Raw genomic sequence first — 23,158 nt, 5'->3', positions numbered from 1 at the left:
ACTTGTCTAACCATACTCTAGGTGCTTGTTTCAAGCCATACAAGGCTTTACACAACTTGCAAACAAACTCTAGGTGTGCATGGTCCTTATATCCATGTGGCTACACTATGTAAACCTCCTCTTGTAAATCACCATAATTCTTTATAGCTATTTGATGTAAAGACCATCGCTTAGCTACATCCATAATGATGATTTCTCTCACAGTTTCCATCCTAGCAACCAAACTGAAAGTCTCCTCATAGTCAATGGTAGAGGTCTATGCATATCCTTTGGGGCTACCTGTGTTCCTCTTTGAATATTGGCCATTCTCATTCAATATATTAAAATGCTTCACAACCTGTAGGGATTCACAGTTTTCCATCGATGCTTTGATTTTTGGCATGCTAGTTTATATATTGTGCAAGCAAACATCTAAGCATAAACTTTAAATTTTGCCTTGTACCTTCTCATAAACCCACTTACATCCAAATCCCTTCTTCTCTTTAGTCATGTTAGTCCATATATTCTGCAAGCAACAAATATCCAAACATAAACTTTAAATCTTGCCTTATCCCTTCTGGTTTACTAAGTAGACCCACTTGCATCAATTTCCTCCTCCTCCTTAAGCAAAGGAACCAACTCCCATGTCTCACTTTCATCCAATGTAGCCATCTCTTCATCCATGGTATCTTCTCAAATGCTTCTTATGTCTAAGTGCCTCCTCAAGACATTATCTTTTATATTGCTTTTGACCATATATGCATAATGATGGGATGTATACCCATCATATCTCAATGTGTCCATTATTGGATATCTAACGCTCGTAGACTTGCATACACCTGGATCACTGCTAGGTGTTCTTAACAACACTGCTTTGGCTTTTTGTACTCACTAGATGTAATAACAACTAGAATCATTGCCAAGTGTTCTTAGCACTGCTTTGGCTCTTTGTGCACACTAGATGGAACAATAGTTAGGATCCCAAACTTCTCATCAAGGCTCTATTTTGAGCCACTATCCCCATTAACAAAGGAATGGTCTTCTGAAACATCAAGTATTATGAAAGGCTGATCCACCTTCTCTTTTCCCTTTTGTATTACATGTCAAGTTGTTGAATAGTACCACCAAATGATGTGTTAGGATTCCTTGCATTCTACCTCAACCTTCTTGACTAAGGTCAAACAATAGACCCACTGCTTGAGGACTCTCCATGTCCACTAAATAAGCACATGTGTTTGCTAGTCTCCATTTATTTGCAACCACATTGTTATTTACATCACCCTCTATGGAATAATTCACTAGTGTGTACCAATTATCTCATCAAACACAACAGCACTACTCACTTGCATCTCCCCTATATTGGGATTATAGCATCGATAACCTTTTTACTCAATGGAATATTCGATAAAGGTATATTTTCTTCCTTGGGATCCAATGTGCTTCTCACCTCATCTGGTACATGTACATATGCAATGCACCCAAATACTTTCAAGTGTGCAAAATCTAGTTTTTTGTTGCCAATAAATTTTGTGTTCAAGCGTGATACCATGAACTGCTACATATTAGAGGTTCTATTCATAATATAAACTGCAATTGTCTCCAAAATAATGAGGCGTTTCTTGCTCATTCCTCAACGCACGTTCAAGTGTGCCAAATCTGGTTTTCTGCCATTAAATTTTTGTTCAGGCGTGATACCATAAATTGCTATGGTGCGGGTTCTATTCATAATATAAACTGTAGAGCTGGCCCAAAAATAATGAGGCATTTCTTTCTTAATCATTTACGCACATAGTACTTTTGTAATACATAGCATGTTCTTCCTTTTTACAATCCCATTTTGTTGTGGGGTGTACCTGCATGTAAACTGCCTCTTTATCCCATGCTCTCTTAGATAATTACTGAATTCATTAGAAAATATTATCCCCCATCATCTTATCTTAAGCATTTTATGTGCATATCTTTGTCCTTCTCAACCATAGCCTTTAAGCTCTAAAAGTGCATAAACTCTTTGCTTTTCTCTTTCATAAAGTGTACCCACACCTTCCTAGCGTGGTCATTAATGAAAGATACATAATAGTGGCATCCTTCGTGATTAATGTCATCTTTCTTAGTCCCCAAACATCAGAATGCACCACAATGACATCTTCACACCCATGCACCCTAGCAATGCTCTAGCACACTCCTTAGGGTTAGTCAAATCGTACATTAGCCATTGTCGATAGATGAACCACATCGACCACATCACCTGAATGGGACCATAATAAACTAAATCACAAGTCCTAGTGCAACTCACTTCCAAGTCCATCTAATGTCGCATGGGGGTCCATTTAACCCCGGTAACCTAAGGAAACACGATGACCCAGTAAGATAGTAAATTGAAGGTTTTTTGGGTGGTTTACGGAAAGAACGAAAGTATGATTTTCACAAAATCAAGCAAAAATAAATGCTTGAAGCATCACGTGAAACAAGCTTTGTGAAATTATCAAAACCCTACATTTTTTATATTTTCTCGTACCTTTTAAAATTAGTAAAACTCTACATCACATGTGAAATTAGTAAAAATCTACAATTTTTTTTTCCTCTAACTTTTAAAAGTATGTTTTCCATGTCGTCTAAGTGCTTATGGGTTGATTTTTCCACAAGTTAAAACAATGTTGTGTATGGCAAAAAGCAAGAAGTTATGCACGTATAAAGGCTTGGTGCATAGCCAAATTTTTGAATTGCACCTTGCTTCTTTATGAGCATGATTTTATAGCCAAATATTTGAATTGCACCTTGCTTCTTTAATCATGCTATCAAAGTAAAATTGAATATGAAAAGCACCTTAGTACCTTGATAATGCCTTGAAAAAGTAACTAAAGCAACTTCGGCATCATCCAAGAACTTATTTCAAAAGACTATCAATTTTCTTGATGTGCCCTAGTAACTTCTAGTAGCTCCTGATTCCACAAAAGACTAGATCCATTTTCTTGATGTGCCCTAGTAGCTCCTGATTCCAGTCCAGAAGTAGATTAAGAATCCTTCACAAAACGGAAGAAACCAAAGCAAGAATAAGTGTCATAAGCCCCAAAGAGCTTATAATTATAGGAACGGCCACGAGAGCATGAAATGTAGTCGAAAGGCCCCAATCCATAAGACCAATGGGGGAGAGAATTGATGTCAAATCAACATCTTTTCCTACAACTTCTATATCATTCCAAGATGCAAATAACTAAGAACTTTGGTTTATTAATTTTCTTGATGTGATGGGACAAGAGCAACATCTTTCTAAACATTGCTACTATTTGTCCCTTTGCTCAAAGTAGCAATTTATCTTTTTCAACAAAGAGGCTACATCAAAGATCAAAGAGTATGATTGTAGAATTATTAGAAGTTAGGAAAAATTAACCTTTTTAATTTTCGTCAAGCCACAAGCCATAAGTTGTGCATTGTAATTCTTCAATGTACATCAAACTGGTACTTGTCCTTCCAAACCCACTTGGTGCTGATAAACTTGTGCTTCTTTAGATGATCCACACTATCTTAATGCTATTTCTCATAATAATGTTAATTAAGAGAGATGAAAAGGCGAGGCCTCCACTACTACAAGTTCCATTTTTTTTCCTTTCTTATTAAATTATCCACTTTTTCAATTAATCTAAGATTTTTTTGGATAGGCCACATATGCTTGAGACTGTAGCATTTTTTCTACCAACCATCGTGAAGAGTTGTTGAGCATTGTAAATATCACATTTGAGCATTTACACATGTTAATATCAAAACAATTGAGGCTCATGTATCTATCTCTATTTATTATGCTTACATGGTATCATAGCTCAAGGCTTGATACTTTTGATGAGAAAATTTAGCATAACTTCTATTTCCTCCCTAAGGTTTCCAAAGATGCATTCATACTCGGAATGCTTTGGTGGAGTTTTTTCTCTCCTTTTTGCACTCATGATAAGCATGTGAATCTCTCTCATTACAATTGGTTGGTTGAAGACTCAAGGTGTAAGTGTTTTGTGGATGTTTTGTGACATCAAAGCATGGGAAGTGGGATGGATCAAACTATCCATTGTGAAAGGTCAAGATTAAGAGCCAACTAGTGGCTAAAAAGTTGTGGAAGGTGGTTAATGAAACACAACCAAAACCAAGACCTATATCAAAGATGCCAACAAAGCATCGGATTATGAATGATAACGATGATCTTGAGGAGTGTTCTCTTACATATCCAAACGACAAATTCGACAACTATGGTGTGGAAAATCCTATAAGAGCAGCTCGCTAGAGTCATCAACCTAGAGGATGCAGGGTTGGTCATTTCACACATCGCTCAAGTGAAGGATATCAAGGACAAGTTGACATAGTTGTTCCTATTATCGACTCAACATAGATGGCCGCTATGTAGTTTGAGAATGATAAAGGTGAATAGAAGGCTTTCAAAGTGGAAACTACCTTAAAGACAAGAAAGGATGAAGTCAAATAGTGACAAGAAGAGTCACATGGCCAAGAATTGCAAGAAGATGTTATCCTAAGTCCAATGATTCTTCAAATAGCGATGAGACCTCTTCTTCAAAGAGACAACGAGATGAGACCTCTACCTCGCATGGTGGTTCGGTGATGAGACGTTAATGACTTTCACTTCTCTTTGGGCCAAAGAACAAGGGAACCACGTGGGTTTCAATGCTTCTATTGCAAAGGAATTGGCCACCATAGGATGGAGTGCACGCTAAGGCAACGACATCGGTAAGAATTACAAAATACAACCCCACAAACAAAGGGAGATCAAACGTGTCATTCTCATGTAGTCAACATGGTGATCATCAAGCCGATTCTTCAGGTGTGCGGCAATCACAAGATCCAAGCGTCCAACCCAACTATCTGTCTTGGGGAAGTACCTAAAGGTAAAGGAAAATTTAGTCGAATGGAAGGAGCAGAAGCAAGTCCAGGAGCGAGTCACCCAACTATCTGTGTTGGGGAAGTACTTGAAGGTAAAGGAAAAATTGATCGGATGGAAGGAGCAAAAGCAAGTCTGAGAGCAAGTCACCAATATGGTTCAAAAAACCCAAGGTAATGTTTAGCGTAGGGACAAAGATCCAAGATGGACAGGTGTCAAAGAAGGAAATTGAAGAAATTAAAGTGGAACCTCCACCAAGAAAGAAGACCACTCCTACATATCTAGTGAGCCCATGAGCAAGTAAGAAATTTCGGAGCAAGTGGCACCAAAGGATCCAATAAAGGAGGCACCTCATGACACAATAGTGTTGGAGGCAAAACAACTATCCAAGAAAACAAAGGATCCAATAAAGAAGACACGTCATGACACAATGGTGTTGGAAGCAAAACAACTATCCAAGAAGACCAAGAACAAAGTATCCAAGACATCAAAGCAAAAAAAAAAAAAATCTCATTATGATCTATAAGACCTCAAAGAAATGAAGCTACCAGTTTGTTGTCGGGGTGAAAATACTACAACCTTGTGTAGAAAGTCAAAATCAATGTACAAGACTATACATTAAAAAATGCATGACACCAAAAAATAACCACCCTTGGATCGAAAATAAAAATGAGAATCGACGACGATTGAGATTGGATCAAGTCATCCATATCAAATAGTCACTTTCTTAATTCCATAACAAAAACATGTTTACCTTCCAAATATACTATAAAGGTGGCCTAGTCATATTAACAAAGCGAACAACACAACATATATAATCACTCGTGAAATGAAAGCATTATCAATATGATCACATGATCCCTGGGATGATAAAACAGCGTGCAATTGGACAATGCATATGTGCTGTAGAGAGGATATTTATTAGACTGCTAAACTGTTCCCTCGCCTGAAAAGCACGGACGATTCCTCCAAGGTATTTTTACTCTAACGTAGTTAAGGTCATCACTGACCAAAGTGATCTAACTGAACCTGTAAGTCTCATGGTCAGATCAAAGAAAAGACTTGCGCTTGGATCATAGAGACCAACGCTTTTTTCCTCATTGAGAGGCACAGTCGTTGATTCTTTTCTATAAAACAATTACTATTCGGGATTTACTTCATCTATCGTACCATAACAAAATTGAGTCTTATTTTAGGGATCCATCAATCCAACCTAACCCCATCAATCCCATGGGTTAGCCAACCATGCCCAACCACTGTAGTGATGGAATCCAATCAAGAATTTGGTTAAGTTTTGTCCCGGGTACCAGGAAAAAGAGCTCCCATACCCCTAACCGGATATTCATACAAACTTAAAACTAGTCACACCACTTACACACCCAATATGGAATTGACCTTTTCACAGATTGAGCTGTCTTTAAAACAGATTAAGTCAATATTAGATAGTTTGAAAAAAATCTCATATTTTGGGAATCAATTACTCTATTTAATTTTAAATTTATCTTAAACATGATAAGTCCAAATTTGTCGAAGATTGTAGATCCAGATTTTACTCTTCAAGACCTTTCCAATGATATGTTACATAAAGAGGTTTTGACAAAATTCTGGACAAGTTCACCATGATCCCATTTTTCAAATGGGAATGGGATTTTTCCAAACAATAAGTTTGATTACAAAATAACTCCCCAATACGAAGTGCAAATGGCAAGACCCAAAAAAAAAAACCCTTGTCCACAAGCTAATTTCCCAACCATGCATGTTTTGATACATATCAGCATTCACTAAGAGAGTCTAGTAATCCTCTTAATATCATCTCTACAAAGATGAACATAGCTTTGATTGTAATAGGCCCTTCCACGCATGACCCCCTAAAATGCTGCTCTTATTTTCTAGCCGTCATATGTAACGGTGTCACCCTTCTCCCTCCCAAAGACTTTGATACTGACCATAACTAACCGCTTAAACATTCAGATGATGTCTCGTGGTAATGGCATGTTGCCTTGACACACACAATGTAGCCTCCGACAAGCTCGAGCTAAAAGTAATCAAGAATTCAGAGTGAACTAAACCTTTGGATCATAATCGTGGCATCTTACGTAAACAAAAATCCCTCAAAAGTTCAAACCTTCTCTTCCCAAAAACTGTACAGAAGGACCATTTTTGCCCTGGCATGACTCTAACATGATATAATTAAAAGCCAAAAAAGAGGATTTCTTGTCAACAACCACAGCAGCAGCCACATTTACAAAACGTGTGTGGTTTCCTGCCAACATCAGGAATTCAAATTCTGTAAGTGTTGTTGCCGGGTTTCTTGCTCAGACAGCAGATCCATCACTTCATTTAATAGACGCTGAATGTCCCTGTTAGAAGCCATCGCAGGCAGTACTTGTGACTTGAGCAGCTCCTGCTTCTTTAATCCCTGTCAAAGAATAAGTCAAAATATAACGGGAAAAATCAAAAGGTTGACACAAGTGCCATCGGACATGGACACAGTCCTTTAGCTTAGCGAGGGAGTCTTCGCAATATATTCAGGTTCTTTCCCAAACTAAACAAAAAACAAAGTGCCATCTTAAACTCCATGAGATTCCAATCACAAAGCTTCAAATCATCTAACTCCATGCATGACATAGCATATACTACGTACCATGATGACCTCATACATCATCAAGCGGCCAAGAGAAGGTGCAGGTTGATGTGTAAGGAAGAATCTTAAGAGATAAACCACCATACTGAGTTTCTATCACTTTTGCAGAGGTGAAGGGCAACCACACGTGCAAACACACAGTAGCTGGCCTGGCAATTGCAGTCATGTTCAGTTAGCAAGGGAGTCTTACCAATATATTTGGTTCCCAGTTGTTCACATGTTTTGAAGAGAGATTGGCTTCGTCCAAACTTGTCTCAATGGGAAGAGGAGGACCCACAAGCTCCATAGAAAGCTCTCTTAGCCGAACCTCATCCGCCTCCCTGCAGTGAGAGCATCAACAAATTGAAGATAAATAGCTGCTTCAGTGCGGAGTAAGAACATCTAGGGATGCAAACGAGACTCGAACTTCGAGTTTAAAATTAAAGAAAATAACCAGGCTGTACAATGTCCCCTGTAATGTAATCTCACCATTGGCTTATCAACTAAAAATCCATTACCTTGCAAGAAACCGGGCATAGGCCAACAAAAAATTTTGATAATCATGTGGAGACTTCAGCACAACAGCGGAGGCCATTTGTGACTCTAGATGGGCCCGGGTGGTGCTTTTGTCTTCATTCATAACCCTGTTGCACATCCAAAAGTGAATCAGATTATAACCCCCATTGACTGTATCACCGTCGAGCTAGCCTTGAAATATGGAAATCCTTAATGCTCTTGAAAAGAACTTGGAAGAGCACAATAAATGCATTTGCAGCAGAAAAACATGCGATCTACCAAGGAGAAGGGAAGTGCAATTGAAAATTTCTTAAGCGGTAAGCTGCCTTGGGCACTGTGGCACATCAACCTCTTTCTGATTTGATTGGCAAAGGGCACCCCAGCAGCCCCCTCTCCCCAAAGAGAGGCCACTACTGAGAATTTGTGCTCCCCTTGCAAGTCATCCACGTGACGAGCTGCATTGTGTGAATGCTGACCTATTGACCCCTAAACCAGGTGGAGACACATAGCAGAGCTTTATTAAAGCACGGATAACGGCTTTCTTTTGTCCCTCAACCTCACCCTCCTCCTTATCATCAAATACCACAGTTGGCACTGAGTTTAAAGCGGGTAAGAATTGTACAGCATTAGCGGCCGATGGTGGAGGTGTGGATGAAGCTGTGGCCGTGGCTATTGTGGAGGCAGATGCCTTGGAGGCTTGTGCAGCCTACCACTTCGCTCCCACTACGGCAACCATCATTCTACACCTGCCTGTAGTCGGCAGGAGAGACGACGTTCGCATCACCAACGATCTCCTTCGCAGAGTGCTCCTCCACCGGATTCTCCGACAATTTCTGCAAGTGCCAGCCGGGAGTGAACGGTAGGTCATAGGGCTGTGATTTGATGTCTTCGTTCTCAGCCACATCTTGTACTTAAAGCACGTCAGTGATGCGCAGATCATGCAAATGATAAGAGAGCTCAATTGCTTGCCCCTGGATGGCGGCAGACATTGACTCCGTATCCCATTCCCTCCCCAGTGCTGCACTCAAGGGGAAGGAGAAGATCATCGCGCCACTCTTTTGCGTGGAGGGCTTGGAGTTATGAAACACCGCACAGATCCGAATGGGAGCGTCGGAAGAAATTGTAATCCATTGGTTAGGACAAGCTCTAGTGAGATGCCCATTTGCCAGCATATGAAGCATTGGCCTTGGAGGCCAGAGTAGTCTACTTTGCAGAGTAGGGGCTCCCCAGAGGCAAGGAAGAGATATGGCATGGGACAGTGTCTCCGCAGTGGCTATGAAGATATGAAGGGATGGAATCCCAACTGCTCGAGCAAGAACCGAAGTGGTGGTGAAGGGGGATTCCGTCACTCTCTTGGTAGCACCACCTATCACTGGGAGAAGAGGAAGGTATTCCTTCCTAAGGCCTTGGAAGTTGACTGCCACGGGAAAGCTTGAAATGCCAGCTAGAGGGTCAGATGCTGGGTTGAAGCCGTGTTGCCACCTCGCAAAGAAGGCCTCGACCGTACGCAGTGCGATGAGGCTCAGGGGCATGACTCTGTCCGATGCCGCTGGCGAGTCCACGCCCCAGAGGATGAATATCAATAATCTTTCTAGGGGCACCAAGGAGGCTAGCCTGTATAACAGATCCCTCAGCTATCCACGCAATGGGCACAAGGCAAAGATGGGCAGGGGGAGGAGAGGGCGATGGCAGGTAGGGCGCAGGTTGGGGGGGGGGGGGTCACAGCTCTCGCTCCAATCCCCAAAAACTCTACATGTTGCAGATCCTAGCGTCCCATGCGGTTGTAGAACACTTGCGCATACGTGCTAGGGTTTTCCAGAGATAGAAAGAAGAGTGCGGCAGAATCACACACGAGTCCTAAATCTACTGCTTTATATTATGTACAAGAAGAAGTAATACAACTGCCCATCTTTGGCCCTTGGATCAGACGGAGTTGCGAGGCTCAGGCCACAGTGATCAAGACAAGGAGGTGGCGTCCTCTAGCTTGGAGGTGCTGCCCTTTGTGTTCCTTCATATCTCAGTATAGATATATTGATTGCCTTGTCATGGAACATCCAAGGTTTGGAGGGGCCTCAGTGCTTTCAGAGGCAGGGGCGTACCCGCCGCTACAGAGATTTTACTAGGCAAGAGTCACACTTTCTGGTCTCCCTCTTTTGCCCCTCCGGGACACAAGGGAAAGTTTGTATTTATGTCAACGAGCAGCTCTTGTCGGCAATAGTTGGCTCATGCACCATTGACGGTGGTCGGGCTCAGTGGGTGACCATCAGGATCGACGAGGACTGTGTGGGCTTTTTAAATGTATATGCTCCAAATACCGCTAAGAGGTAGAAGCACCTTCTGGAGTACAGTTCGCCAGTCCCTTCCACTAGCTAACTTTTGGTGTATGGGTAGAAACTTTAACATGATAAGAGTCAGTAGAGGATAGACTCGGAGGAGGCATGGCTACAGTTTCTGGCTCAAGAGTACTCTACTTGGGAGGAGTTGATCTTGGCTCTTAGGGGGCAAGACCCTTGGCATTTACTAGAGTTTGGACGCATCCCTGGGAGTCTATGCTTCTCAAGGTCTGACGAAAGGAGCAACAGCCCCAATCTTTGCAACCTTGACAGATTCTATGTGCATGAGCGGGCTTGCAATCGTGAGGGCATGATTGGTATTTTGGCAAGCACTACTTTCTCCAATCACGCTCCAATTACTTTGTCTCTGAAGGACCCTTGGAGACACGACAAACACTTGAGCACTCGGATTCCTGACAGCCTCATCCAGGACTCCGAGATACGCAGCAGGACCGAGCAAATATGGGAGGAGCTGGATTTTCGCTAAGGATTAGCTGCAGGCACCTTGGATGCAGGCCTAGGTGAGATTAGCAGTTTACTACAGGAGGCCGCACATAGCAGATTGGCTGGATTCCATGAGCAAGAGAGGAGCATTCGCCGAGGCCTTGCTTCTCTTCAACGACTTTAGGAGAGCTCCCCAAATAGCCTGTGGACTGAGGATTAGTTAGTTATCACTCGTACAAAGCTCAAATCCATAGAGGAGCCGAGGGTGGAGTACAGATACCATGCCAGAGCTTCCTTTTGGGCCGAGGCGAGAGATAGGGTCACTGGGGATTTCTTTGAGATTACAAGCCCCCCACATGCAGAGAGATGGTATCCGCACGTTGCAAGGCCAAGATGGAACTATCGTTTTTGATTCCTCCCATGTGACAGCCATAGCCATATATTTTTCCAGATCCCTTCTCACGGGTGTCCCCATATCCTTACAGGTGGTGGAGGCGCGAGAGCAAGTCTAGCGGCACACGAGAGAGGTGGTTTCCCCCGCTCTCCGGAGTTTCCTACTGAGGAGGTGGCGAAGGCCTTAACGGCACTCCCTAGGGAAAAATGCCCACTTTCCTTTTTTCATCATCACTGGGACCTCATGGAAGGCAGCCTTAGAGCATCTTTCAACGAGATTATGACTACATGTGCCATGCCAGAGAGGCTTTCAAAGGGTCTGATACACTTGATTCCGGCATTACAGACCACTTGTGTGGTTATTCCCTCCCCCACCCCTTGTATGAGATAGCCTTCTCCTTAGAGAACACTTGTGTGGTTATTCCCTCCCCCACCCCTTGTGTGAGATAGCCTTCTCCTTAGAGAGCGGCCAGCCGAGGGGAACTGCATCCTTCCCTGCTTTTTTTGTTCTTTGATCCTCGCTCCGTACATGGAGACGAGTTTGTATCTAGCCTTTTAACGCTTTTTTCTGCTAACTAATATAAGGATCTTGTTCCCGGAAAAAAAAAAGTGTTCTACAACCGCGCTGCAATAAAGTTTTCCCAGGGCACAGTCCCTTGGGCAACCAGCAGGAAATGATTGCAGCATTTTGATACAAGAAAACAGTAGCACGCTTGACAACTTATTGATATAAAAAATGCAGCAAGATAGTGGCACACACAAAAACGAAGTACCAACAAAGTGAAATGTCTGTCAGCTAATTAACACGTAGATGATGATGATAATGATGAGATTTTTGACAACATAGCAGACCACATATGATGACCGCACCAAAGTGCAGAAATGGGATTTGAACCCAAGATCTCTCAATTATAAGCACAAAGCATAAACCACGTTGCAGATATAAAACACTTAACAAGATCCATCATAAACAGAAAGCCAGAGTACAGTATACTCAAAGGTGGTTGGAGTTTACGTCTTCCACTTATGATTGCGCATGGAAGCATCAGCAGCTGCAGCTTGAAGTGAAGTAAGTTCACTATCTCCGGGTTGAAAGGTACCATGCAGTGAGGTGAAAAAACTTGACGCGTGAAAATGATCATCTGCTACACGTTGCCAGCATTGCATATCCATGTGAAAGAGGAAAGCATGTCTGTTGGCAAGAACAATTAAAGGGGCTCCAGATCTTGAGATTCTAGCTGACACGACCTTCATAACACCTGTTAACATGACAATCCATCTCCTAAGGTCTATCTGCCAGGTAAATTTCAAGAAACAATAGCAACCAAAGACAAAAAGTTTACCTTTGTCGGGTGAATCAGCAGACACTGCTAGAAGAGGCAGGACCGACTCCTTCAAAACGCATCTTGATCCCACACATTCCCACATGTATAATGCCCCATATCGAGTTAATAACAGCAGCTTTGAGCATTCGTCACAGTCCAAAAACACTGGTGCAGAGCCTACCATCAGGCTCGGCATAGCCCTCCTTCCTCCCTTTGTGTATACCTATATCCAAGGTTCAACTGACACTTAATCCAACTTAACAAAGATTTCAATGTTTTAAGGCAAGATATATTGGTATAGAGAAAATAATTCACCTGTAAGGTTCCATCGTCACAACCCACGGCCCACATGTTTGAGTTACCTGCAATAACAGTGGCCTTCCCTGCCAGTCTATCCCGCCACAGCACCTCACCACCTCTGGAGCATACCACCTCTGTTTCTTGAGCATCTAATCTATTGCTGCCAGCTAATCCACCAGAGAGAGGCCTCGCTTCAAAGCAAATCGGCAAGCCAGGATCATCATCCTCTTTGCTGGAAACAGCTATCGAAAGCACACCTTTACCAATCTGGCTATCTGCATTTATAACCACGTCTCTTTGCACAGAGGTGAGACCTAGACCTATCTGGACAGCATCAGCTGAGCAGAGCCCTGGTTCCAGAATAAGAGAATGGGTACCAGTGCTTGCTCTTGCAGTACTACCAATCTGGCAACTTCCGGCTGCATCACTACCGCCTTTGGGTAGGGGTTCTTTTCTACCATCCTTTACTGCTGTCCTCATGTCCCCATCATCCAAGGCACTTGAATCTCGTTTTTGGCCTGAGGTTGCAGATGGAGTCGAATGCAAACCATTCATCACCATCCTCTCATCCCTGATTTGAGGACCAACAGGCTCAGGAATGATCCGTCTACGCCCATCAGGTCTTATGTATTCCCGCTGCTTGACGGGACTGGACATCCTTGGCTGGTTTTCTTTCAGAGGTGCAATTACAGGCTTACCGTTCTCTGTGTTCAGACCTTGTTCAGGTGCCACATTGGCGAGAGCCACAGGGGCAGCAGCAGTGTGAGGCCTGATGGAATCTGCATTACTTGGAACCGCAACTGGGTCGGACGGAACTTGATTATTTGGTTGGCTATCACCACCTCCCCACTGCTTAGCTGCTAGAGACTCCAGCAATAACTGAGCTGGGGATTCCACCAATGTTTTTTGCCGACCCCGAGTGTCTCCGTACCGATTCTTCTTTAGGTCCTCCAGCTCACTGTCCGAGAACTTGTAGCCCAGCTCCTTGACCTCAAAATGAAATGCAGCCACCGAACCATCAAGCGAGCAACAGAAGAGAGAGTAACCATCTGGACTCCTGTACCCACCATCACCATTAGAGTTGCAAAAACCATAGTACCGAGCTTTAAATTCCAAAGAGTTACTTATTTCAAGTCCCGAGAAACAAAGAGTTAACATGCCATATGATCAAAAATAAGATGGTCAAAAAATACATACCATGATAAATCAACCACGCTTTGGGTGAAGAAATGCTTCCCAACGAACACTGGTCGAGCACTAGTGGTCGTCCAGACAGTGATAGAGCAATCTTGGCTCCCCATTGCAATCACATTATAGGGTAGCGCATCTTTGGAAGTGGACTTCACACTACCATTGGACAAACCAGCCTGACCACCAGGCCCCACCCTTCCATTTTCTGTATCTAATCCACCCATTTGAGGCTGTTTCCGGAACAAGGAATGGTTGAACCGCACTGCAACAACAGGCGCATTATGCCCCAAAAAGTCAAAACTAGCTGTCCAATCACCCCGTTCTAATACAGGGGCAGAGTGCCTTGGTTTCTGGAAGCCATTAGTGGTAGTTATGAAATGCCCGCAAGGAGACCAGTCAAGCCGTCTAAAGAAAGTAGAACCCACCTGTTAACATACAGCCCACGTAGGCACACAAAGTAGATCTTCAAAATCGGTCAGATTAAAACACCAACTGAAAATCTGGCAAAAGACCAAACTACTTGGTTTCTCTCCCTTGAAAAACTGGGTTTGATATCTCTTTTGAAAACTTACAAATTAAACAAAAATCAAGAAGCAATGCCAGAAAATTCACAAACTATGCATAAATCAAGAAGCCATGCCATATGATATAGAACAAGCACTTACAGTTTTATCCCAATGTCCTTTGATTCTCTGTGCAAGACTCCAATCGCTAGTCCGCCAAATAATGACCGTCTTATCATCCGACTGACTAGCTAAGAAAGAACCGACTGGATCCCAAGCAACACCCTTGACAAGGCTTGTGTGACCTTTCAGCACGGCAATATGTGAACCATTTGACATGTTCCAGATATGTACTGTATTATCCAGACTACAGCTAGCAAGTAAAGAATCATCCGAACACCAACCAAGATCCACCTACTTCAATTTATACACAAAAAGCAAAGAGGGCAGTCAGCCTATAACTCGGCACTTTCCATCTTCCAGTGTTACATCATTTATTTAGAAATCTTGCATTTGTGTGTAAACTAACAAGAGGAACATACAAGAAAATCAAGAATGAAGAGAAAGATTCACTTTACCACATCTGCCGTGTGCCCTCTTAAGGTCATTAAAACCTTCCAATTCTCAACATCAGGAGGCTCCCCACTTCCAAACTCAGTTGTGCCAGAACCTGACCTCTTTTCATGGATCAGCACAATCTGATCATCAGATCCTGAGGCTATGAGACGAGCTTGTTTAGCCCATCGAACACAATTGACCGAGCCAAAGTGGTCATGAAGTGTAGCCAATAATTTCGGAGCGGTTGGGTCTCCATCTGCCTCTGTATGTGAGAGGTATTTCATGTCCCAGATCCGAACCTTAAGACAAAAACACTCAAAACAGTCACCAACATGATATAAGCATAAACATAAGCCATAGCAATGTGTGCAAGCTGTAAAAGCATGAACAAAATACATAAGCATAAAGCTGCATACCATGTATCTAAATAAATTTACATACAATAGAAAGTTTGGGTTATTTGCCAAACTTAACAAAAAACTGAAGTCCAATATACAATAGAAAGTTCAGGTTATTTGCCAAACTTAACAAAAAACCAAAGTCCAATCTTGACTCCATGAGAGCCTACTCACAAAGTTTCAAACCATCAATTCCATCCACACGTAAGAGTAGGTACAAGTTCATGCATAAAGATATGTCACCTCAATAGACAAATCTTCATAGATATACCATCTAACTGTGTTTCTATCATATCTCTGGGTGTGAAGGGAAGACTCAACCACGATGAAGGTTAGCACTAAAGTAAGCATTTACACACACACATTGTAGAACACTTGTGCCTACGTTGTTGGAACATATATCATCTCCACATGGTCTACATGTACCTTAGCATGCTTGTATTGGTCATTTCTATGAGGCCCTGCATTGCCAAACATCATTTTGGATTTTTCTACCATATTAGGAGACTTTTTTAGGCTTTTTATAGCATATTTATGCTTCACAATTGCTATCGACCCAGATGGCCGACTAGCTCATATGGGACATATATAAGGGTTCACGCCCTTCTCATCATTTCCCATCTCATTCTTGCATATTGGTCATTGACTGTTGCAACAGTCTCTTATGCTTGTAAGCACCTATGGGCTTCCCTCGTGCTCATTTTCAGCAATAAACGATTGTCTACAGCCTTCTATAGTTTGTGCTTTTGCCCACAACCTGTGTTTTCTCTTTCTTTCATGGTATCAGAGCCAAACGCTAACCTACAGGTAGGAAAGTGCTGCGTTTTTCTGATTGGAGCAGAGGCTTCCTCAACTTTGCTGCATTTTTTGCATCTGTAGCTTGGGACTGCTGCGTTTTTGCTGTTGGAGGCTGAAGCTCTCTTCTAGGTGCTGAGGACACGGTTTCTGAGAGATTTGCTTTCTCTTTCTGTTTCCCATCCTCCCTCCCTTTTCTCTTTCTCTCCTCTTCCTGTGCACAGCTTGAAAGGAGGCTATTTGCTGTTTTTTTTTTACAGCCCTCTTGCTATAGAGAACGTTTCTTGTTAGAGGGGAGATTTCTCTACTGCTGCTCCTTCTCCAGTCTATACTCCAGCACCTTCACTGCCTGGATCCCCTGCTCCCACTCCCCAGGTGGTTCCTCTTCCCAATATTTCTTCCCTGACTTTTCTCTCATCCAGTTCATGCTCCCACCCCTACCCATATACCATCCTACAATCGTCCCCAAGTCAATGACTCCATGAAGCTTACAGCAACCAACTATCATACTTGGTCTTTCTACACTTAGTTATTGCTAGAAGGAGCCGGTGTGTGGATGTCCATCTCCACACCTCACTTGCTGAACCCTGCTTTGAGAAGCATATTGGATGCTCGGGCCCGTCTTATCATCATTCACAGCATGACTCCGTCTATACAAGCATAGTTTATCTATACTCGGAGTAATGCTAATAAGATGTGGACGGAGATCTAGAGGAGGTATGGGAGAGTTTCGACAATCAAAATTGCCAAACTGGAGTCAAATCTGGAGAAGATTACAATCAATGAGTCAGATAACATGGTTGAGAAGATTGGAGAGTTCACCCGTACCAAGCTGCAACTTGAGGAGTACGGAAGCACAATCAACAATCCAATTCATAGGCTTCTTGGTAAATTGCCTGCTTCTTTTGATTCTTTTAGGGATCGTATTTACTTCTGTGATCCTCTCCCCTCTTTTGAGGAAATCATGAGTTATCTACACGACAAGTGCATGCTTCGCGGAAAAGCAAGTCACAATCTGCTTTTGTTGCCTCTAACAAGGGCAAAGACAAAGGCGAGTAAACTGTCTTTTAACTTTTAAATTTTGATTGATTGCTTATAGTATGTAACCCGTGGCATTTGAGTCATGGCTACTGAACGTTTGAGTGATTCCATTTCGTGGAACCTATTTATGCTTTTGTTTATTGATAGCTCTCATTTTGGTAATTGTATTGTTGTTCAGAAATTAATTGTTTTTCAAATTTAAAGTTTTCAATTTTTCATTCATTTTTATATGTATATATATACACTATATAGTATATTTTTATGTTTTTATGTACCTTACGTATTTGACGTACCTCAAAATCTCAACCCGTACCTGAATGCGCACCTTACGTACCTGATTGGTACCGTACCTTACGTATCTTTCCACTTTGTTGGGAAGTAAAGTTGTGATCTTGTAGAGACTCAACTGCTATCCATATCAATCGGCTGCCCACATTACTTGCTCAATGCTTGAATGACTGCTTAATGCTGAAATGCCATGCTTGGGAACATGCTATAAATGCTTGGATAATACTTGAATGCCTAGAATGAACTGCTAAATTTGTATGAATGCTAAGAATGCCACATCACTTGTACACCAATAGGGTGTGCACATGACAATAATAAATCAAGATTCAAGAAGTTGAGGAAAATTTACTAACACTCCATCACTTCAGGACCACAAATAATAAAGTTCCTACCAAATGGGAAGCACCAATGCCATATTTCTCCCACCATGACACAGGCTCATGTTGGCACTCTCGTAGGCGAGCAGTGGGGGACCCAAAGTGTTTTCTTGTGCCATTCCGAAAGTGTAGGCACTCCTGCTCTAGTATCCTCAACTGTTGCATATCTCCACCATTCAAATCATCGATGTACTCCCTCCAACCATCCCCCAACTCCTCACATAAGAATTGCTTATTTCTCCATAAAGGACGGAGAATGTGTGCAACAGCATGAATTGGTCTATGAAACCAATCCCATCGATTGAGCCACGCATTGCGAAGACCCGTCACCCTAATCGATGGTTGAGACATTATACATAAAACATTGAAATTCAATACCCAAGTTATGCATAAATGATACAACTTACAAATCAAAATTACAAATATAACTTATAAGGGTGAATGTTCAATGCAGTAATGTACTTACTCCTCTTCTTCCAAGCCTTGTGCCTTGTTAATGCATTCACTAATCTTGTCCATATACTTATAAAATAAGCCAAGTGTGTTGCCCTCCATATCAGCAATGCATAAGCCACTGTAGAATGACTATAGAATCCTCACCAACACTTCAACCTTCTTCCAAAAGGCTTCCTCTCCCATTATAGTGGTTTCAAATTTCATATATTTGGGCCTTCTTTCTTTCACCTCGTTCACCTCAAACCAAGCGCGTGAAACAACTGTGCACAAGAGTCCGGCCCGAACTCGTAGTACCATGTCAACTAGAATAAACATATAGGTAAACCTAGTGGAGGGGGGTTTTTTGTCACAAATTTAACAATAAACTTTGAAGTGGCCAACACTTTGGCAACCCACCACATCTTCCCACATCCTCCATCAACAAATCCAAGCTATGTGATGCACAAGAAGTCCAAACAATTTTTGGAAACTCCTCATGCAACATATGGCCCATACTGATACAATTAGAGCCATTATCTGATACAATTAGAGCCATTATCTGTAATAATCTACACTATGTTCTCTAGGCCTATCTCCATCACAGCCTCGCACAAGTGTCTCCAAATGAACTCCCCTGTACCTGGTAAAGAGGTATCGATAGCCTTTAAGAACATAGTGCAGGAGGACACCAAAATGTTACTCTTTTTTTTACGTACATATGACCATCCATCACATAGAACTGTGCACCCATATTTCTCCCATGTAGCTCTAAGTGGTTGTATGTCCTACTCTATCTGCATACGCTCTCTCCTAAGCTCCTCTACCTGCATACGCTCCCTCCTAAGCTCACGGGTGCGCAAGGCCTCGTGTGAAGGTCCTTCCCACTCATAGCCAATGTGACTCACTGTCCTCATGCAACTTTTCCAGCACTTTGTCTTCAATGTGAAAGGATAATGCACATTGAATGAACAATTTGGTTATCTCTTGTAACATGCGAAAGCTTCGCGGGAGATCGATAACTTCAATGCTCAGAAATCAGCACTCTTTTCGCGACAAAATTAACACACACAAACTAAATATAGATGTGCAAAAAATAGAGAGAGAGAGAGAGAGAGAGAGAGAGAGAGAGAGAGAGAGGGAGGGAGGGAGAAGAGGACACAGTATTGGGTCCCGAATAACCTCTGTAGGATCCCCACCACAGATGGTGTATTTGCTTTTATTAGAATGATGCAAATCTCAAAATAAAAGACTAAACCTAAACCTTCTTGGCTGAGGAGAATCCTCTGTCCTTGACCTTCAATCCTTCACCCTTTGTGTTAGCTTCTCCTTGGTTGTCCTGGCCCCTTGATTAGCTTTAGCACCTTGTGAATTATGAGATGAATGAACTGATTTTATGCCTTGGGTATTTATACCCCTAGAAGATGCTGGTCGGCTAGTTATTTTTCTCTCCATGACTTGTTTTATTTAGCATTAAATGCTGGAAAACCATGCACATTCACACCTAGGCTGTCTGGCCACTTGCGCAAACTGTTGGACAGCCTGCTGGGCTCTGGCCGCGTGCAGTCCAGGCTGCCCAATGGGCTGTCCCAATCTAAGAGATGGGTCCTTCCATAAACTCTCTCTCTAAAAATATCCCAACTAGTAGCCCATTCATCATAGGTACTCTTGCAAATAGTGGTATTTACTCAATTCCATACGTAATGACGCAAACAAAATTTCCATCGAAGTCAGGCCAAAAATAGAACTCTCCTAAATTTTAGGAGTGTGATCCTTGGTATTCGAGGATAACCCCCTATTCCCAAAGCTTGTACTTTCTAAATATTTAGACGTCCTGGAGTCCACCAAACCCCTTTCATATTGAAAAATGTCTAGGCTGGTGACAGTACATCTTTACCTGCCTTCCAAAGGAGTGAAAATTCCTCCTCCAGAAAGTTTCGCCACTTCGTCGTCCGAATTGTCATGCTCTTACTGAAGAGCATGAGCCACGGTAGAATCCAAATCCAAAACATTAGGCGCTCAAGTTGCCAACTCTATTAGATCGAGATAGTTAGACATGGCCTCCGTGCTTGCTTGAAACCCTAAAGTAAATATGTAAGCTCTAAGGGATTTGTAACGAGTTGCCCAAAACCAAGGATAAATAATGATGGCGAAGGATGAAAGTATTTTACACTAAGAAAGGGTGGGTGGGATAAGGGGGTGACCTACACCACAAATACCCAAATAATGACTTTTCCCAAACCCGGACTTGTGCCACTCCTGGAGCTTAGGGACTCTACCCAATCCACGTGATCAATGCAAAAGGGTGTCACAAAAGAATCCCACGTGGCACCTACGCCTACTCATGGGCCTGTACATGCTATCAAACACATGAGGAGTCACACACACACACACACGGTAACTGATCCGGCAAATTGCACCGTTTTGGATAGAAAGAATTACAAAGACTTCAAAAATCTACATGTCAACTAATATAGAAGAAAGATATACCAACGGAAAGTTGAAGTAATTTCCCAAACTTAACAAAAACCAAAGTGTAATCTTGACTTCGTGAGGGTCTCCTCACAAAGCTTCAAATCACCTCAATCATGCACTGCATAGACTTCGTGCTATGACATCCTCATTCACATCATCAGTGCCCAAGAATAGGTACACCTTTAACTTCAAAATTATTGCGTGTATTTCTAAACATATTAATTTCAAGGTGTGTAAAGGTGTGAACTACCTAGCCACTATTGCGTGCATTTCTAAACATATTAGTTTCAAGGTGTAAACTACCTAGCCACTAGCATTGGCAAGGTCCCATGCAATGCAACCTTTAACATTCACATCAACTTGAGCTTGCTCGTGCCAGTGTGCTGGTTGATGGAACGCAACTAGCCCCCGTGACATGGCTATGGGATCCATTTTTGTTTTCATTCTCTCTTTTCAAAGTGTTTTGGGGGGTTGCAATTCTCATATTCCATCGAAACATTTTATTAGCTATGGGGTGAGAACATATAAGGCTGAAACCAGCATTCGGTTCGATAGCCATGGTGTACCACCTATATAAAGATATATGCATCTCTCAAAACCAATTCACTAGGCAGCTTTTTTAGCTAAGCATTCCACTAAAAACGTTGGCAGCCCCTTGCCCAAGTGGTTAGCTTCTTTTACTCCACCTTACCAAAGTGAGTACCCTACCGAAGCAAGGCTGCACATTCAAAACTCAGACACCACTTGAAAATCTTTCAGTTTGCATATCTTTTAGAATTTGTGAAACTTCTTAGTTTGCAAGTTTATGGTTGATGATTGTGGGTATTTTAGATTGCAAATGGAAATTCTGTATTCTTTAGATTTCTGAAAGCCAAATATTCTTAACATATTTGTATTGAAAACTAGGTGAGAACCATACTAGAAAGGGCTTTCTACTACCACATTACTGATCACATTAGTGCTGTGGTTCAATTCTTACATTCTTAACGGAAGCAAGGGCAAAATTCGTCCTAATACTGGGTAGAAAAAAAACACAGCCAAGGATAACTGCATACCTTGTGGTCGCCTCCTGCGGTCGCGAAGCGATGGCCGCTGGGTTGAATGTCGATGGAGAAGATCTGCAGGCCCTCGTGACGGAGCCATGTCGGCTTCTCCACGATCATCTCCCCTTCACTTTAACCGCCCTTCCAGAACAATCAACGGTGACACAGCCCTACACTGTACAGCCCCTGACACCACTGCCCATTAAAACTTGACGGTAAGAGTAGGAGAAAACCACTATTCTCCGTCAAAAGTCCGCAAATCGCAAGGACCCATCTCACGGAAACAGCTTAACACGCCATAAAGCAGGCTTAGTCCTTTCCCGGAAAAGGAAAAAGCGGGCTTAATCCTGCAAAGCATGAAAACCCATCTCACTTGAACTGTTCATAATAATGTCTTGACGATGGAGTTGGCTGCAAATCATGAGGACGCAACTGACTTAACACTTCATAGTGTCTCAAGGGTAGGGTTATTCCTGCAGATCATGAGGACCCAACTCACTTTCATAATATATCAAGGGGTTATTCTGCAAATCACGAGGACCCAGCAAACTTAACCGTTCATAGTATCTGAACAGGAGGGTTGCCCCTGCAAATCATGAGGACCATCTGACTAAAGAGATCATAATGACCTAAAAAGAGGGTTATTCCTGCAAATCATGAGGGCTAATGTGAGCATGCAGGAACCCAGAACCAGTGATGTAAGAGCATGTGGAGCTATAGTTAGAAAAAACTCTGCAGATGGACAAAACAAAGGTTTGTCTAAGAAAGGCTGCAAAATCTTGGCGGGGAAAGGCACCCAAAAGCTTTTCTCCTCTTGGCAAAAATAGGGTAGGGTAAACAAGAAGGCAACATAGGTGTATGATTACATACTACATCAGATCTTCACCACCCATAATAAGCCATTACCAAGCAATCTCCATGACCATTACCAGGCAATCTTGACCGTCCAAATATTTAAATCTCATCCATGTATGTAAAGACCTTAAGGGACTCATTTACACCATAGTTAGCATGTATGACAAACCTCATACTTCATGCTATGAAAGAAACCCTCTCTCTCTCTCTCTCTCTCTCTCTCTCTCTCTCACACGCACACACAAGTTTAAGCAATGTGATCATAAGCAATCTTGAAGCGATGTGATCATAAGCAATCTTGATGCTATGAAAGAAAGTGCACATCTTGAAGGGGAAAAACACACTCTCTCTCTCTCTCTCTCTCTCTCTCTCTCTCTCACACACACACACACACACACGCACACACACAAGTT

General features: G+C 42.3%; 1 protein-coding gene across 2 annotated transcripts; it reads right to left on the bottom strand.

Moving 5' to 3' along the window:
- Positions 1–6,402: 6,402 nt before the first annotated feature.
- Positions 6,403–22,821, bottom strand: LOC147617806 (protein HIRA-like). Of its 2 annotated transcripts, none has more exons than XM_086776063.1 (10): positions 21,903–22,821; positions 15,062–15,340; positions 14,646–14,897; positions 13,987–14,405; positions 12,805–13,846; positions 12,508–12,712; positions 12,180–12,423; positions 7,997–8,122; positions 7,690–7,819; positions 6,403–7,274 (listed from the first exon to the last, which is right to left on the bottom strand). In XM_086776063.1, exons 1-10 carry the CDS (start codon positions 22,008–22,010, stop codon positions 7,128–7,130), a joined length of 2,952 nt encoding a protein of 983 aa, XP_086632189.1. In that variant the 5' UTR covers positions 22,011–22,821; the 3' UTR covers positions 6,403–7,127. The 2 variants fall into 2 exon arrangements, with proteins under 2 accessions (XP_086632189.1, XP_086632190.1); XM_086776064.1 differs by having other exon boundaries at positions 14,646–14,900; positions 21,903–22,814.
- Between the last annotated feature and the right edge of the window lie 337 nt (positions 22,822–23,158).

The sequence above is a fragment of the Cibotium barometz genome, chromosome 36, assembly GCF_041138505.1.
Source record: "Cibotium barometz isolate CiBa-2024 chromosome 36, ASM4113850v1, whole genome shotgun sequence".
NCBI classification, from domain to species: domain Eukaryota; kingdom Viridiplantae; phylum Streptophyta; class Polypodiopsida; order Cyatheales; family Cibotiaceae; genus Cibotium; species Cibotium barometz.
The sequence above is the reverse complement of the archived record's forward strand: the minus strand, read 5'-3'. Positions and strand labels throughout refer to the sequence as shown.